Below are 19,469 nucleotides of genomic sequence, written 5' to 3'. Positions count from 1 at the left end.
AGTGGGATATTCACATAGACTCCATTGTCAGGAAGGCCCAGCAGAGGTTGTACTTTCTTCGCCAGCTGAGGAAGTTCAACCTGCCACAGGACTTACTGAAACAGTTCTACTCTGCCATCATTGAATCCATCCTCTGCACCTCAATAACTGTCTGGTTCAGCTCAGCTACCAAATCTGACCTCAGAAGACTACGGAGAGTAGTCCAGAGTGAGCAAAAGGGCTGGTAAAATCACTCTGGACCCTTCACATCCAGCACACTCCCTCTTTGAACTGTTACTGTCTGGTCGACGCTACAGAGCTCTGAGCACCAGAACGACCAGACACAGGAACAGTTTCTTCCCTCAGGCAATCCATCTCATGAACACTCAACAATAAACGTGGAGCACACAACTATAATACACTATCCATTCATCATACTCACTAATTTTATTATCTGTGTCCTGTTGCTGTCTTTCTGCTGTACTGTGGAGCTTCTGTCACTACAACAAATTCCTTGTATGTGTAAACATACTTGGCCAATAAAGCTCATTCTGATTCTGATAACTTGGACATGTTTATATGAGATTTGCACCAAAACTAGTGTTTTATACTCCACTCAATATGACAATGTGTTTATGGAGAATGTTTGGTGTTTATATAATATATATATATATATGCAGTATGTGTAATGTAACACAAATATCATCAAGGGTCCCCAGCAGTGGAATGGCTTGTTCCTATCGAACATAAATAATATATAAAAACAATACTATATACAACAACAATATTGAGCCATTATAGAGTTCAAACAAAGACCATCATTGCATTATGACCGCTACAAGCATCGAGTGCAGTTTCATCGTGGCGTAACAGCTCTTTTTTCCTTTAGATATCAATGATTTTGGGCGAATCGCTGAAGTCTAGTGTTGGAAGGCCAGCTAACTGAAGCAACCAGTTGATGGGCACGTGGTCCAGCCGGTTCATGTCAAAATGGGCAAAATCAACCTCTGGACCTGAGAAATAAAACAAAATGTTTAGATCAAGTCAAGATATGGAAATAAAAGCAGAATCAGAAAGCGTGAGAGTGACCTGGGCCTACGATCAGAGCAGCGGATCTCCCTGGAAGTCAAACACAGGGCTGGTCATGGCACGCCACATGCTCCTCAGACTCCCCACGAGTAAACCGGATTTCACATGCGGACTGCTGGAAGCTAAATGCACATTCAATCAAACACAACATTCTTTGGCATTCACATCCAAAAGAAAGCAAGAGAAGCGTTTACAATGACAAAAGCAGCTTCTATTTTCATGCAGTCAATTTAAGATGTCTAAAAACATTACTGAATTCTACAACAATCGCACTCTTGCTCCAGAGCAACTATATTTGGCATTTAACACATGAAAGGACAAAATCAAGCACTACTGCTTCAGTGTTTCTTACGTGTCTCCATGTATGTCTCTCCTCTTCTCATTCCAAGTTTTTTGTCTCTCCGGATCAACATATATTTGATGAGAATAGCCTGTCAGGGAGCAGAAAGCCTACGGAGATCACAGAATACAAGTCAATCTTGAGTAGTTTTGTATTATTATAACAATCGTTACTAAAACATTATTGAAAATGTTCTCAAGGCAAGTGCGTGCTCATATATCTATCTATCTTTTTATCTATCTATCTATCTATCTATCTATCTATCTATCTATCTATCTATCTATCTATCTATCTATCTATCTATCTATCTATCTATCTATCTATCTATCTATCTATCTATCTATCCATCTTCTGACTATCTATCTATCTATCTATCTATCTATCTATCTATCTATCTATCTATCTATCTATCTTCTGACTATCTATCTATCTATCTATCTATCTATCTATCTATCTATCTATCTATCTATCTATCTATCTATCTATCTATCTATCTATCTATCTATCTATCTATCTATCTATCTATCTATCTATCTTCTGACTATCTATCTATCTATCTATCTATCTATCTATCTATCTATCTATCTATCTATCTATCTATCTATCTATCTATCTATCTATCTATCTATCTATCTATCCATCTTCTGACTATCTATCTATCTATCTATCTATCTATCTATCTATCTATCTATCTATCTATCTATCTATCTATCTATCTATCTATCTATCTATCTATCTATCTTCTGACTATCTATCTATCTATCTATCTATCTATCTATCTATCTATCTATCTATCTATCTATCTATCTATCTATCTATCTATCTATCTATCTATCTATCTTCTGACTATCTATCTATCTATCTATCTATCTATCTATCTATCTATCTATCTATCTATCTATCTATCTATCTATCTATCTATCTATCTATCTATCTATCTATCTATCTATCTATCTATCCATCTTCTGACTATCTATCTATCTATCTATCTATCTATCTATCTATCTATCTATCTATCTATCTATCTATCTATCTATCTATCTATCTATCCATCTTCTGACTATCTATCTATCTATCTACATTTTCAAACTTCAGGCGTTTACAACTGCTTTAAACTTTCAAGCTGGGCTTTCTCAAGCTAAAGTTGTCCTGAAGAACTTTTGTATCTAAAAATAATTGTGTCTTGGTTCATTCTTCATTGGAATGAATCCGAAACGATTCGCTAAAATGAACGCACAAGAAAAAGAAACAATTCTGAATTTTGACTCATGACGTTTTCTAATACTCAATTTTATTATGCTATTCCTGGATAATGATAATTGTTTCGTGGTTTATTGGAATGAATAAATCATACGAACCGACTCTAAAATGACCACACACACACAAAAAAAGAGCAAATTTGGCTTGAATTTTAAGCAGCTGATGACTTTTTCCACTAATATTGTTGCGAGGTGAAATAATTAAGCTTATTATTAGGCCTACTGACACTGGTAACATTATAAAATTGAATCTTTATGTTTGAGCGACGTCTTAAAAGAACTGTATCGTGGTTCATTGGAATGAATCATTCGAACCGACTCACTAAAATAAACACACAAGAGAAATATATGGAAACTATCCTGCAAAATTATATTAATCTAAAAGCAATAATAACTGTATCTCTTTATTCACTGTGTCCTTTTGAGATGTTTTTTTTTACTTAGTTGTTGTTATTTTTTGTTGCCTGGCCAATATATCTGTTTCTATGTATATTTTTGTATTTTTTCCCTTTCTTTTCTTTCTTGTCTGTGTTTAAATGCACTGCTTTTTGCTTTAATGTTCATACAGTTCAATAAACAAAAAAGGAAGAGAAAACACCATTCAAAACATGTGAGGTGGTAACAATATTGTGAATAATTAATATTATTAGACCTGTAACAGAAAAAAAAAAATCTTTGTTTGAGTGACGTCATAAAATAATTGAATCGTGATTAATTGAAATTAATCATCCGAACCGACTCCTTGAACGTACAAGGAAAAAGGACTATAGAAGTAATTCTGACTTGACTTGTAACTAATGGCTTTTTCACAAGTACAACTGCGAGGTGATAACAATATTGGGAACAATTAATATTATTCTTCATGCACATTGTATCGCGCTTCATTGGAATGAATCATTCGAACCGACTCGCTAAAATGAATCTTAACTCATAACGGGTTTTTTTTGTTTTTTTGCAGTGACTTGTAGCTGGAATGATTTGGACAGATTCATAAAAACTCGTTTGCAAAAGTTTGTCTATCTCCAAAACAAAACCGCTTTCAGAATTTTTAAGTGTTGATGGTTAACAAAGTAACTTAAGCGCGAGTAATTTATGCATTCGCGTCGCATCAAGCGTGTTTACAGCCGTATTTAAAGAGATTCAAATGATTGGCCATCGTGTCATAACATACAGATAATCTGGCCAATGAACGCCCGCTCTCATCTCGAACCGTGGGCGGGATTTCCTCTGTTATTTGAAATCCGGAAGTGTTTTGAAACATTGTAGCAGGTTGACACAGCGAGCGCGAGTTTGCGGTGCGTTCGCTTCTGTTTGTGTTCCGCGTGGATTATGAGAGCTCGGGAAGGAGGTGCTGAGGGCCGCGTGAGCTGGTGAGGATTGGCAGGTTTTATTATGACTGATGTTCGCTGTTGCTTCTTTCCTCATGAGGGAGTTTAATGGCGTCCTTCGCCACTATCACTCAATGAAACACAACAACACTCAGCGACGAGCGGTCAGCGTGTGTAAACAGTGACAGCAGTGTTTGAGAATGTTTCTAGGGTTCCTGCTGAGAGATAACAGCAGCACAGAGCTTCACTCACACATTATACATCATATTTCAGACATATAACGCAGACTGGCTGTTCTAAATACTCATTATCAATGCAAAAAGTACTGTGGTGATACCATGGTACGAATGGATTACATGTTTATGGTATTTATATGGTTGCATTTGTTAACTTAGATGGACATTCAGTATTGATCTTCCTATGCCTCATGCTGGTGCAGTTTATTCAATAATTGATAAGACTGTTTCCTTGTTGTTGGCACTGGATCAAGTGTCTAGTTTAACATCTGAAGAATGTGTTTATAATTTTTGGTCTGTCAGAATGATTTTGAGACCCCTGGAGTAACTAAACCACAATGCAACAGCCATAAATATAGGCTACTTTGATATGGTTTTGTGAAGATGCAACTGGGTCAAAATCTCATTTTTAGTGCGTATTCACTGTTCAGAGCAAAAGGCGATTCTTCAGTCTGTTTCCTGCAGTAAGTGTTACTTATTTAGGTGCAGCTTCTATCAGCTGACGGGTCTGCAGATATCTTCTGTCATTTCTTTTATCTCTTTTTTTTTTTTTTTGATTTTCAAAACCATAACAACACAAAAATAAACCAAAACGAATCAAATGCTATCAGCACTACCTACATATAATATGAATACTTACATGACATAGTAATACCCTAGATATATCTTCTGTCATCTGCAAAAATAATGACTGTTCTCAAACATGTTTCCCAAACACCCCTCCTGTTTGCCATTGATCGCTCAAATATATAGCCCCGCCCCTTCCCTCTTTTAGTAAATCATGGCCATGTTGTACTTTTAATAAATTGCAGTGACATTGTACTAATTCCTTCCTTCATTTTTAGTAAATTTAGGTTGTGTTGTACTAATTAATTCCCTCGTTTGTACTGATTCCTTCCCTCATTTTAATAAATTGAGGCCACATCATACTAATTTGTTCCCTTGTTCTAGTAAATCATGGCTATGTTTTAAATAAATCAAATTAGTACAACCTAGCCACGAATTACTATAATGAGAGAGCAAATTAAAAAGTTGTTGGAACAAATTTTACAATAAATATATGTGACCCAGGAGCACAAAATCAGTCATAAGGGTCATTTTTTTTTAATTGAGTTGTATACATCATCTGAAAGCTGAATAAATAATCTTTCCATTGATGTATGGTTTGTTAGGATAGGACAATATTTGGCCGAGATGCAACTATTTGAAAATCTGGAATCTGAGGGAGCAAAAAAATCTAAATATTGAGGAAAATCTCCTTTAAAGTTGTTCAAATGAAGTCCTTAGCAATGCATATTACTAATCAAAAATGAAGTTTTGATATATTTACGGTAGGAAATTTACTAAATATCTTCATGGAACATGATCTTTACTTAATATCCTAATGATTTTTGGCATAAAAGAGAAATGTATAATTTTGATCCATACAATGTATTGTTGGTTATTGCTGCAAATATACCTGTGTTACTGATGACTGCTTTTGTGCTGCAGGGTCACTTATTTTTGTCTGCTGGTCATGTTGCACCAGTAGCAGATCTTTTACTGTTCAAGCAAAAATGAAGTGAAAACTTGTAAACAAACATGTAAGTGGCCTTTACTGCTCTTAATTTTTCTTCTGTTGCTCTCTCGTTCCCCAGAGTCACCGTGAATCATCTATATGGGCCATTTTCTCTCAAAAAATGGTTACGGGCTGAAGAAGAAATCACGGAAGCTGCGCAAGAAGAAGAAGAGGAGGAACTGCTTCCTTCAAGGTCCCTGTATGCTGTGCTTCATCGTGCACAGCAGCAGCGGGAGCGTTGAGGACGATTGGCCCTTTGAGAGCGCGGCGGTGTCCAAACTCGCCGAGCGCTACGTTTCGCTGAACTCGCCCGAGGAGTGCGCCAGGTTCCTCCTCTCTCCGGGAGAGCTGGCCGTTTGGGAGGGCCAGGGTCGGAGTCTGCTCTCCAAGCTGATCGGGCCCCCGGCGCTGTTCTGTGCCGTCGTCCCCGACTATTCGGAAATGGTGTGCAAGCGTAAATGTGCTGAGCTGCAGCGGTGTACTCCCCGCAAGCAGCCTCGCTGTGCCTTCCAGGAGGCCATGGAGAACGGAGAGGAGCGAGGAGACAGCCGGTGCCTCCTCCCTTCGCTGCCTTCATCCTCCTCCTCTTCTTCCTCTCCTTCAGAGGAGGATGGCTCTGGCGTGGGGCGGCATACAGATGCGGGCAGCGCCTCGACTTCTTCTTCCTCCTCCTGCTGCTGTCAGCCGCCTCAAAACGAGAGTTCGGAGGAGACGAGGAGCGCTGAAAATACAGACACATCTCACATTAACCAGCTGCCCTCGTCTATACTGCTCAAGGTCTGTTTAACGGAGTACTTAAATGAAAATGTGACCCTGGACCACAAAACCAGTCTCAAGTGTCAATTTTTAAAAATTTAGATTTTTGCATCATCTGAAAGCTGAATAAATAATCTTTCCATTGATGTATGGTTTGTTATGATAGGACAATATTTGTCTGAGATACAACTATTTGAAAATCTGGAATCTGAGGGTGCAAAAAAATCTAAATATTGAGAAAATCTCCTTTAAAGTTGTTCAAATTAAGTTCTTAGCAATGCATATTACTAATCAAAAATGAAGTTTAGATATATTTATGGTAGGAAATTTACTAAATATCTTCATGGAACATGATCTTAATATCCTAATGATTTTTGTCATAAAAGAGAAATGTATAATTTTGACCCATACAATGTATTGTTGTCTATTGCTACAAATATCCCTGTGTTACTCATGACTGCTTTTGTGGTTTTGGGTTGCACATGTGCTCACCCTCAGGTCGTCCAAGATTAGGATGAGTTTGTTTCTTCATCTGGGCCCGTATTCACAAAACATCTTAAAGGGTTAGTTCACCCAAAAATGAAAATTAGCCTGGTTTTTTACTCACCCTCGAGGAATCCTAGATGTATATGACTTTCTTCTTTCAGACGAATCCAATCAGAGTTATATAAAAAATGATCCTTGCTCTTCCAAGCGTTAGAATGGGAGTAGGGGGGTGTTTTTGTTCTACAGTCATGGATTCACTACAGGAGGCCTTTATTCTCCCCCCAGAGCCGTGTGAGGCATGTTTTATTATGGATGCGTACTTTTTATTTGACGTCTTGTGGACTGCAGAACAAAAACACCCACCTACTCCCATTCTAACGCTTGGAAGAGCAAGTAGCTCATAACTCACTGATTCACGAGAAAATCTTAAAAATAATTTAATAAATTTAGGACTCCTATACATTATTGCTCTAAGATTATTTCACAAAGCGTTTAGCACTAAAACTAGCTCCTAAATCTGTGAAAGGTTAGGAGCAGTGAAGAGGAGTCCGAAGTCACAAACCATCCTAAAATAGCTGTTTCTGGAAATCTGCCTCGGAACGTGAACATTTTAGAAACATTTGATGATAATGAGCTTTTAAAAAGATATCTCCTTTGGTTTTGGAGGTTATAATTTTCCTTTGATTATATCCTTGTTTTCATTAATCAGCTGGACAAGAAGTAACAGATGTTCTTGAGTCCAGTTTGCTTTTCTGTTACGTTTGCATGTCTTACTATCAGCCGTGATTATTCTACTCTGTTCATTAAAAGGCTGTTTATATGCATATTCACTAATTGTTTATGAGAAGCATACAGGCTGACAATTAGCTGAACATATACTTGTTTAATTAATGACACAGCCTGCATTTTAAAATCTTTATTTGAATATGGAAACATAATATCGCACTCTACAATATTTCTATGAATAAATCTCTGACAGAGACTATCAGCCAATCACTGTGTGCATAGTTAATAAGCATGCTGACATCATCCATAGCAACGAGGTAAACCCCGCCCCCTTACTCTGAGTTTAAGACTTCTCTCTATTCCTCAGTACAAGTTTGTCTCCGCAGCTTTGTGAATAGGATTTAACTCTTAGCTTTACTGCTATTTAGGAGAACTCTTAGTGGTAAGATTAAATGTTTTGTGAATACAGGCCCTGATTTGTAGAAATGTGTCTCTGCATCAGTGTCTCAGCAATGGATGCTCTGCAGTGAATGGGTGCCGTCAGAATGAGAGTCCAAACAGCTGATAAAAACATCACAATAATCCACACCACTCCAGTCCATCAGTTAATATCTGGAGAACACAAAAGATCAAACACATCCAGCATTAAGACGCTTATAACTAAAATACCATAGAGTCCATAATCCATAATAACTCTTCCTCCAGTGAAAAGTGTTCTGGTCTGAATCAGGAGAGAAATCTGCTCAGATCAAAACAGCTCTAAACAAATATGTGGCTGGATTTTGATGTGAGAGACAACAGAAGATGCACTTTTTCACTGGAGGAAGAGTTATTATGGATTATGGACTCGGATTTTAGTTAAAAACCAAATTTGGATTTGTTTCTTACAAATAAGCAGCTTCTGGCATCTCAAGACATTAGCTGGAGATGCCAGAAGGAACAAAAACCTCCAAAATACATATTTAAGTGTTTATTTGATTGATCTTTAAAGAATTGTTTCTCTTACAAACACCAAACTTTAGAAATTTATTAATCTCTATATATTCTGAAGCAACAAAATCAAACAAGAATTTTGAACCTGACTTTTTCTGATTTATATTCTGGAGATGTATGCAAATGAGTGCATGTTTAATAAGGTAATGCACGGTTTGCATATTTAAGCATATCACTTCATAAAACTTGTAATACATACAATGTTTGCAATTCTTAACGTAATCAATCAGCTGGGGAAGTATGGTGGTATTAATTAGTTATGTGTTTTGCTTAAACCAATGGTTTGAACATCATTGGATATCAACTGGTGACTAACACAATACCAAAACTGTTTATTGTACAAAAGTAATCAGCAGCATGCTGTTGACGAATCAAACCTGCAGCTTAAATACTGAGATTCAATATTGTTTAATTAAAATGACTCTCTAATTTCCGTACAGATCTTGATTCATTCATGTGTTTGCAGTGATGGACAGTTGATGACCCCGTGTGTAATGTGTTCTCAGGTGTTTTCTCACCTGTCGGTGAAGGAGCGATGTCTGGGTGCGTCTCTGGTCTGTAAGTACTGGCGCGATCTCTGCTTAGACTTTCAGTTCTGGAAACAGATCGATCTCAGCGGCCTCCAGCAGGTTTGTGCTTATCCTTATTTATCTAGAAAACTGCTTTAGTTATAGAATTATTTGTGTGCATAACTATTAGGGCTGCAAGATCAAGATAATCAAAAGAAAAGCAAAGTAGTACCAACCATGTTCCCAAACTGGTAATTAATTTTTTTTTTCATCTTATCAACTATTTAGCAAATAGTTTTTCTTGTGCATTTTTATTTATTTATTTATTTATTACTATAGCGGAAAGCTTTGTTGCATTTTTATGCATCTGTATAATGGCAGCATTTTTTTTTTAAAGTGTTAAGTTATTGTTTGCTAAAACCTAATAAAATTATTTTCATATTTTAATTAAAATAAAGCTGTAATAAAATATAAATATTAGCTAAAAAAAAAAAAAAGACTAATGTTTCCTTGGCAGCTAACTGAAAATTAAGTGCAAGTATTAAAATGGCTAAAACTGAAATAAAAACTAGAGCTGAATAGAAATGTATAAAAATGACAAAAGCAAAAATCACTAAACATCACAATCACAAAACAAAATGACTTAAACGTGAACTAAAATTAAAATGAGAAATTAAAAGCTATTTAAAAAAAGTCTTAACCCATTTAATCCCAAATGTTTTCTCAGATATGAAAATATCAAAATGATGTGTCTTTAGTAACCCCTTGAAATAATCAATAATTATTATTTTTTTTAATTTATGGAAAAGTGTTTTATTATGACCGGTGGGATAATATACTGAAATTAAATGATTTCTGCAGTCATAAAAATTCTTATATATCTCAGCCCAGTTATTAACCATTTTAAACTGTTTCATCACATTCTATGGTTACTGTTACAAAAAAACCTTATACAACACTGATTAGGTATATTAAGATAAATAGTTATCATCCCACCGGTCATTATTGTTGCCATTAACATGTTTACTCGTTCTATGTCCAAACTCAACAAAACCAAATAATTGTGAATTCATATATTAATACTAGACACCTTAAAGATAATGTGTACCAAAAAGCTTTGTCATATCTTTATGTTAACATACTTTATGAGCCTATTGTTTTGGAGCTTTGATGCAGACATCATCCTCTCATGGTACAAACAGGAAGTAAACTGCTCTGGTCATGTGACAATTTGCACTAATCATGTGAAACTGCGCACATTTAATTGAGACCCTTTATTTTTTCCATATTTGCAGAAAATGCACTAAAACACCAGTCAGTAACATTTTTAGAGCTTTATAAATGAAAACCTTCTTTACGGTCACTTCTGTGACCAGTGGGATTAAATATTATATAATATTAAAGCGATTGATCTGTTGTCTGTGTGAGCGCAGGTTAAAGACGATCTCCTGGTGAAGATCGCGTCCCGGAGGCAGAACGTCACTGAGATCAACATCTCCGACTGCCGTAACGTTCAGGATCACGGCGTTTGCTCTCTGGCGTCCAACTGTCCCGGTCTGATCAAATACACGGCGTACCGCTGTAAGCAGCTCAGCGATGTGTCTCTGTGCACCGTGGCCGGCCACTGCCCGCTCCTGCAGAAACTTCACGTCGGCAATCAGGACAAACTCACTGACCACGCTCTCAAACTGGTGAGCTGACCTTCACAGACCGCTCCAAACTCACTCGAAGGATGCATGTGATGAATATGAGTCATTATCAGTGTTTCCATCCACATATGTTAATGCAAATTTTGGGACATTGCGATAAAAACACTAGATGGAAACTCCCAAGATGCAAATTAAATCTTAAAATGTGGGAAAATAGAGTCACATGCTTCAATGGTTGCAGCAACTTTTAATTATTTAATTATATTATATTATGATGCTTTTTCCTAGGAAGGGAAGATTTTGTTCTCCTGATAAAGCACCGCTTCCATCCATGTTTTATGTGATATTTCAAGTTTTTTACTTTATGAACAAATATCATATCATGGTATGTGTAATTGAATTCAATATCATAACTGTAAAATAAAAAATAATTAATTTAAATTATAAAAAAATATATATTTAAAATTGTTATTAATTCTATTTATTTAACATAGATTTAAAAAAAAATATTTAAAATAAAAATAAAATAAATTATATATATATATATATATATATATATATATATATATATATATATATATATATATATATATATATATATATATATATATATATATATATATATATAATTTTTTTTTTTTTTTGAAAATATTTAAAATAAAAGAAAAAGAAAAATATTTAAATATTTTAAATAAGAGTAAAACATATTTGGGAAATATTTAAAATGGAAAATAAAATAATAAATTTTTAGAAAATAAATTTTTTTTTTTACAAATATTAAAAATAAAACAAAACACTCAAAATAAATATTTTATGTTTATCCGCATGTTATTATTATCTGACCAGGGTTCATACGGGTGCTGGAAATTCTTGAAAATGCTTGCATTTCCATATATTCAAGGCTTGAAAAGTGCTTGAGTTTTTGCTAAAGTGCTTGAAACTGCTTGAAATTGTAATTGCATGGCTTTCATAATAATTCACTCTCTAACTAAACAGTGTGTGTTTTAGATAATAGAGGATAATATAGTTAGGAGGCTTGCGCTGTATATAGCTTGGATGTAATTACACAATACTTACAATAGAATACAGAATAATCTGTTAAATTGTTTACTATATTATATAATTAGTCATTAATATTTCATAATGCATATTTAAAAAAAACTGCAGATCTGCATATGCAGCATCTGATTTAATATGGAGAAGAATGTGTGTTTATGCTAATATGTACTGAAAATGCACCGAAAAAATGCTTGAATTTGACTTTGACAAAGGTGTAAGAGAACCATCAACATGCCAATGTGTTGCTAAGTTATTAAAATGTTAGTCTTAGTTAGTCTTATTTGATCTATTATAATATTTTATCTAGTACTGTAGCTCAAAGGGGCTGACAAAATAACTTTGTGAATCTCCTCTGTACTGAACTGAATGCATGTTTGTGTGTTTTGAGCAGTTGGGCGAACACTGCAAAGAGCTGAAGGATGTGCATTTTGGCCAGTGCTACAGCATCAGTGACGAGGGTCTGGTGGCGCTGGCGCAGGGATGCAACAAACTACAGAGGATCTACATGCAGGAGAACAAACTGGTACGTGCATCCACCCTCACATTAAGCTTAGGGGTGTGCAATATTGACACAACATGATATTTTCTGGGAGTTTATCCATAACGATAATTAGATCATATTTTGCTGAGTGTGTTATTATGCTGGTATCTTAAACTGACTCCTGCAGTTTTTGATATTCTTCATATTCTGTGTGGTGGTCAGAAGCTGCGTCTGAATGGCGTTTAGATGTATTTACACACTGTTTAAATGCAGGACATGAATGCATTTAACATGCAATTACAAATGCATAAATAATGTTTGTGTTAAACACCACTGAATACTGACATTTCAAATTATTAAAATAATAAAAAGATACTTTGAATATGAAATTAAACCCGCCAGTAGGTGGCAGCAAGTCACTGTTCATAAGTGAGTCGTTGCAATTGAACCGAATCATTTAAACGATTGATTCATTCAGGAACGAATCACTGTCATGTTGCTCAGACACGCAAAACAGTGCTGTCCCTGTGTTTGGAATAATTTTTGTTGTCGAAATAGAACAAAAACAGGTAATATGGTGTCTAAAACGTAAGTCTCTTAATTAACTTCTTGTTTATTGAATTGTAAAAAAAAAAAAATCAATATCACATTTGTAATCATGATCAGTTTTGGAGAAAAAACAGCTCTCTTCATGTGAAATTGATTAACCATATGAAGTGGTATAAATATACACATTTTCTGCCCCCATGTCTTGAATTTGAGATCCTTCTAAATGTATTTAATAGACTGAATCATGCAGTGAAAGAACTGTAGGTGTGTTTTGAAAGGTTTTTGCAAAATGCTTGATAATGTCAAATCGTACATCGTTAAAACAACAATTACAATATTATGGCAGACGATATATATCGCACACCCTTAGAACTTACAGTGATCTCTCAGTGACGAGTTCAGCATCAGCCAGAGGTTGATTAGTGGCTTTGTGTAGATAGTTTTCTTTTAGTGGTGCTGCTGTAAAGAGGAAGAAGTTAAAGGCACAGCATCTCATGGCTCATCTGAACTTTTAAAGCAGACTTTTAATGCTCATCTGCTGTGAGCATCACTCATGTGTTTATACATAATCTGTGAGTTTTTGTGAGTTTTATGTATTATTTATGTGCGAGGCATATTATTTGTTGCATATCTGTCAATTGATATATAGGTTTTTGTCCATGAATTACTAAGAAGTGCATCTGGTTGGTGAATCACGCTTAAAATACCCATACACAAATGTAATACATGTACATATTTCCATATGAAAAATATGGATATATGAAGTAAAAACATATGAATCCTTTTAGAAATTGGAATGATTTCATATATCAACATACATCTTGCACATAGAAATGCTTGTGTATGTATATGTCATGTAAATGTACAGTATATCCACCCTAAAGACTGTCAGTACATATTATACAAGTAAATATTTTAAATGATTATTACAAAAAACATATATAGAGGTGACGCCAGGTGAAACGGAAATGTTTCAGAAGTATTTGTTCATTTATTCGTTCATTTGTTAAAAAAACAACATATAAAAAAAAGTAAAATAAATATGTAAAGTAAAAAAAAAAAAAGAATAAATAAAAATACACAACAATAACTAAATAAATAATAAATATGCATAAACACAGATTTTTCGTACACATGTATATGTTGTTTTAATAAAGTTGCATATATAAATAAAATATATATTGTTGACATATGGTTGCTGCATGTAATACATATAAAGTAATCAGCATTTTGATATTAATAACATATGTACATATATAAAATTCCCATAGTAAAATTTGCACACCTTATAAATTTATGGCCTTACAAGTAACATATAAAGCAATGCCACTCAATATAGGGCTCTATATTGTATGTCATATATTACATTTCCTTATGAGTAAGTTTATTTTAGAAATGTGCATTTTCTTTGGTCACGTGCTGAAATGGTCAGAGGATCCAGACAGAAGTAGTGAGTTTTGTGGTGTTTTTTCCTGTTTTTGCTGGACAAAACAAAAGCAGTGTTTGGGTTTTTATTACATGACTCTTTTCTCTTTCTCTGTCATTCTCTTGTCTCATTGAGTGATTGAGTACATCTCTAGCTCTTTTGCATTAATTTTTTATCAATATATTGCATGCATAAATCTGGTTTTTAAGAAAGCCTTTTGTTTTTGTTGAGAAGGGTTGGCGAATGTCTGTCTGGAGCCACTGGAGGTCAGTGTTGTTCTTTTAAAGAGAAAATATTGTGTGGTTTTGTGAGAAGTGCTTTAAAACAGACCTTTGGACATTAATTGTAACAAAATGCAAGCTGGTGTGTGCTTGATGTGCATTAGACCGTCATCATAACTGAGTTTTGCTGTCAGATGAGCAGCAGATTGAGATTCAAAGAGTTTCTCCTCTGTATGTGTGTTTTTGAGTCACTTCAAGAACAAAAGGACTCCAAATACTTAATAATAATAATAGTTTCTCTAGCTGTGGATCAGATTTCTCAGCAGGCTTTTCCAGATGTGATTATTAGTGAGGAACTGATGGCATGTTGTGTGTTATTTTGAGTGCTCGACCTGTTTTACTTTGAGATCTGATGTACTTCTGAGTGAAACTAGTTATTCAGTAAGGGTGTATTCACACCTGCCTTGTTTGGTTCGATTGAATCGAACTCCAGTTTGTTTCCCCTCTTAGTGTGGATCTTTTGGGTCGTGCCCAAAAAAATTAACATTGTATTTGGTCCGGACCAAAGCAAGTGAACTAGCGGACTCTCCTGGTGTGAATATACCCTAAGAAAAAAAGGTTTTGTGTATTAGTGATTGATTGAGTTGTGAAAGCTGGCCGTTTTAAATGGAGCCAGACATGATGTGATTTTGCAAAAATAATACTTTATTTGTCCATTTGGTTGTTAACTTTTAACTTATACCCTGCATTATTAGGCCTAGGTGACGTCAGGAGAAAATTAAATTCATTTCAGAGTATAAAAAATGTAATGTAATTAAAAATAAAACAAAAATGTGTAAAAAATAAAAATACATAAAAATTAAAAATATGTAAATAAATGTACAAAAGTGTAGAACACAAATACAAATAAGTAAAAATAAATAAAAATGTTACATAAAAAGCTAAAATGTAAGAAAACAACAACAACAACATAATATAATAAACAGATAAACAAATCTGTGTAAATAAAATCAATGTAAAATTGGCAGATTTAGCCAGTGTGTAATTTTCATTTGTAGTTCCAGGGTAAAAAAACTAAACAAACTAAATAAAATAAAAATATAAATAAATGAAATTAAATACATAAAAAAATAAAATGAAATAAAACAAATGCAAAATAAAAATAAAAAAATACTACATACATTTTTAACACAATATCCCTGTAAATGATCACAATCTTTTTCTTTCTTTCTTTTAAAGAGTAGAAGAGTAATAGAAGGGTATAATATAGTAAAATATATATAATAGATGAGTAAAATATTTTGTGTTGGTTTTGAAGTTGTTGTGTGTGTTCAGATTGGCCTTATTTGATCCCGTCTTTAACAGCACTTTTGGGACCGAATGATGTAAATTATTCAAGTACCTTCTTCACAGCAGAATGAAGTGAAAATCCAGATTAATAGACTTTAACTCGTTTAACCAATGACTGAAGTTCTAAACCAAACATCTATTAAACTACAAGAGCGTGATTTGGATGAAATATGAAGTACGATGCATGCACGAGTCTTCACGTGTCTCTTTATATCAGACAGTCGTGATGTTTCCTCGCTATAACGTCGTTCTCGGAGCCGAAGCGGATCGTCAGTGACTCTGTCTTTCCTTCCCCTCGAGAGCGAGATACGGCTCCGCTCCGTCTACTCGTGACATCTGAGTCCTCTCTCTCCTGACGGCTCCAATGCTTTCGGTGACAGATCGCACAATTGTGGCCCTCATTTACAATAAAGGGCCCGAGTCCGGCCCCGCTGCTAATGGAGTAAAACGATCCCGCGTCTGTCTCTCCCAATCAATGATGAATAGGGCTGATCCGCAGATGGGCCGCTCGTCTTCGCACAGATAATTGAATAATTAAAAAGCTGGAAGTCGTTTCTGTGCGGTCGAGCTTCTCCTTTAAACACTGAACTCTTCTGGAAATGTTTAGGATTGAGTCTCTTTACTCACCCTTGAGTCGTTTCAAACCCATATCGAATTTTTACCTTGTGTTGATGCAAGGTTCATATTTGCGTGAACTGTTTCTTTAAAATGCTTATGTTTCAGAAAGATGTCAAACAATTGCATTTTTCCATCCTCTTTTAATCTGTATTTGTGTCCTTTTAAGCATAAAGTTTTCTAATATAATCTTTGGAATCAAGTCTTAACATTCACACACTTTCTTGAGAAGCAGATTTGTCTTGTTTATAATGTTGAATGTTTCAAATGCATATCATATTCTGGATTTACATTCCTTTTTTCACCTCTTTTAATCTGTATTTGTCACCATTTATGCTTAAAAGAAGATGCAATCAATAATAAATAAATAAAAATGAACACTTTTTCACATTTCAGTGTATGTTCTCTGAAAGCAAGTCTTAACATGTATAATACCACAATTTTATATTTTAGGTGAACTGTTTCTTTAAGACTCTATTCGGCTCATGTTCCATAAATGCATTAAAAAAAAAGTTGAATTGCATTTGTGTCTTCTTTTAAATTATATTTGTGTCTATTTAAGCATAAACCTAGCATAAGCATAGACACGTGTTGACAAATAAGCAGTTTTCTAATAAATTAAAGGGTTTATGTTCTGAAAGCAAGTCTAAACATACTCTAATCTGCTTCTCAAGTAAATGCATCTTGTTTTAAAAATGCTAAATATCATGCCATTTCAAACCCGTATCATATTCAGGCAATTGTGGCCCCGCGAGAACTAGACTATTACACATCAAAGCCTTAACATTTTCGAATGCCAGTTGGCACTCTTAAGTCCACGCAAAGGTTTGCTTAGGGCTGAGTAGATTAGTAAGAGGAGTTACTACAGTGGAAAAATTCTTACAAAAACTCCTATAATAGCCAACCATACCTAGGAATCGTCTTAGCTCTCACCGAGTAACAGGTACAGGGAACTCCGTAATGGCCGTGACTTTCGCTTCCACCGGCTTTACCTGTCCATGTCCTACTTGTTTTCCCAAATAGGTGACCGTGGCCTGGCCAAACACACACTTTGCCAGGTTGAGGGTTAAGGAAGCACGTTCCAAACGTTTGAACACAGTGCGCAACAAAGAAAGATGTTCTTCCCAATCATTGGAAAAAATCACTAAATCATCCAAGTACGCATTACAATTGGGTACACCAGCTAAAACCATTTGAGTTAATCGCTGAAATGTAGCCGGTGCGTTTCGCAACCCGAATGCCATAACATTATACTGTAAAAAACAATCCGGAGTTACGAACGCAGAAATGTCAGATGCACGCTGTGTTAACCGTACCATCCTTTGAGCAAGTCGAGTTTACTAACAAATCTAGCAGAACCAATACTGTCAACACAATCATCCATCTTCCAATCTTCCATCTGCTAAAACAACAGCCTGCGACAACGAATTAACCTTCTGTTCACTTAAACCACCACGCATTCCGACAAACATCCTTTGAACTCCTCAAGCAGAATTAATTCTCTTAAGGAGTCAAAGTCCTCGGTTTTAGTTGCACTGCACCAATTATCAAATAACATAGATTTCTCTCTAGCGAATTCCACAAATGTCTGGCACAAATTATTTTTATGGCCCCTAAATTTCTGTCGATATGCCTCTGGAACTAGTTCATAGGCACGCAATATCGCCAATTTCACGGTTTCATCATTTAAACTGTCCTCTACAGAAAGAGCAGAAAAACCTCTAACGCTTTACCCGCCAGGCGACACTGCAACAAAAGAGCCCAAAGCTCCTTTGGCCAACGAAGAGATGTGGCAATGCGCTCAAACGCATTAAAATAGGAGTCTATCTCAGTTTCACGAAAAAGTGGCACCAACGTAATATGTTTACTCACATCGAATGACTCTGTTGCTGCAGATGGAGCAGACACAGGGGAAACAGTGGGAATAGAAGAAACAACGGCAGCAGCGGCAACTCGAGGGAGATCTGGTTGTGCAGCTGAACCTCCCACAATTCTCATTGCATCAAGCTCCAGCTGTCGCATTCTAACCTGCTTCTCCGCCTCGATCTCAAGTTTGCGAATCTGCAATCGCAAATCCATTTCCGCCTGCGGAGTCTGCGCCTTCTCTTGCGCTTCAAGCTGCAAGCGGGCCAAATGGACCTTCAGTCTCGTGTCCCCTTTTGAACCTGTAGACACTGGAGAGAATGGCTCAAAGAGAGGTAACCTTGCCCTAACATCAGCCTCCACCTCCGTCGCAGGCATCAGTTCCTCCTCACTCTCATTTTCACTCCCAACAGATGCACCACCCACTACCACACTGCCCACCACTGCACCCTCCTTTGCTGGCAAACTGAGTACATCCAACTCCACTAATTGATTATACACAACAGACTTAATCTCTGCTTTACGAGACTGTCTACCGATCGCAATCTGGAAATGTAATACCACTGTCGGACAGCACAGTTGTAAGCGTGTTTTCCGTTAGCTTTCAAATAATTTTTAAGTTAGGACAGCTGTGGGGTTGTCCTAAAGTTAAGACCGTTTTTAGGGTTTTTTGTCAAGTTAGGAGGTTTCTGTAATACACTTTCCTATCTGTAGTTAAGATAAGATAACACACTTAGGAAATGCTGTTCTGTAATAGCTTTTGTCCTAAATGTGGTCCCAACTGAAATTGCCATAGTTACCAAACAGATAATATACGATTTTAAAGTTAGGATCTTTCTTTAATACGCCCCCAGGACAGCAATTAGATAAGATGTGTTACATGGCCGTCAAAGCACATTATGAACTAAACCATACAAACGAAGCCAAAACAAAAGAACACACATTAACCAAGAAAAACCACAACACAAGTTCCCAAAGACCGGCCTCTCTAATACAC

At 35.7% G+C, this 19,469-nt stretch overlaps 1 protein-coding gene and 1 pseudogene across 3 annotated transcripts in view; one reads left to right on the top strand and one right to left on the bottom strand.

The window, feature by feature from the left end:
• Positions 1–864: 864 nt before the first annotated feature.
• Positions 865–3,928, bottom strand: LOC306849138 (peroxiredoxin-like 2C; annotated as a pseudogene). Its single transcript has 4 exons — positions 3,839–3,928; positions 1,421–1,518; positions 1,069–1,190; positions 865–992 (listed from the first exon to the last, which is right to left on the bottom strand). The product of its transcript is annotated as a peroxiredoxin-like 2C (transcript).
• LOC306849605 (F-box/LRR-repeat protein 17-like) overlaps positions 3,881–19,469 on the top strand; it is a 211,866-nt gene continuing 196,277 nt past the window's right edge. For both annotated transcript variants that reach the window (XM_079384768.1, XM_079384769.1), the window contains exons 1-5: positions 3,881–4,037; positions 5,869–6,566; positions 9,257–9,379; positions 10,693–10,950; positions 12,359–12,490. In XM_079384768.1, coding sequence (XP_079240894.1) covers positions 5,889–6,566; positions 9,257–9,379; positions 10,693–10,950; positions 12,359–12,490 — 1,191 coding nt within the window. In that variant the 5' untranslated portion in view covers positions 3,881–4,037; positions 5,869–5,888. The remainder of the gene's footprint in view (positions 4,038–5,868; positions 6,567–9,256; positions 9,380–10,692; positions 10,951–12,358; positions 12,491–19,469) is intronic.

This window comes from Barbus barbus, assembly GCF_936440315.1.
Source record: "Barbus barbus genome assembly, chromosome: 29".
NCBI lineage: Eukaryota > Metazoa > Chordata > Actinopteri > Cypriniformes > Cyprinidae > Barbus > Barbus barbus.
This window is presented reverse-complemented; position numbering and strand designations above follow the sequence as displayed.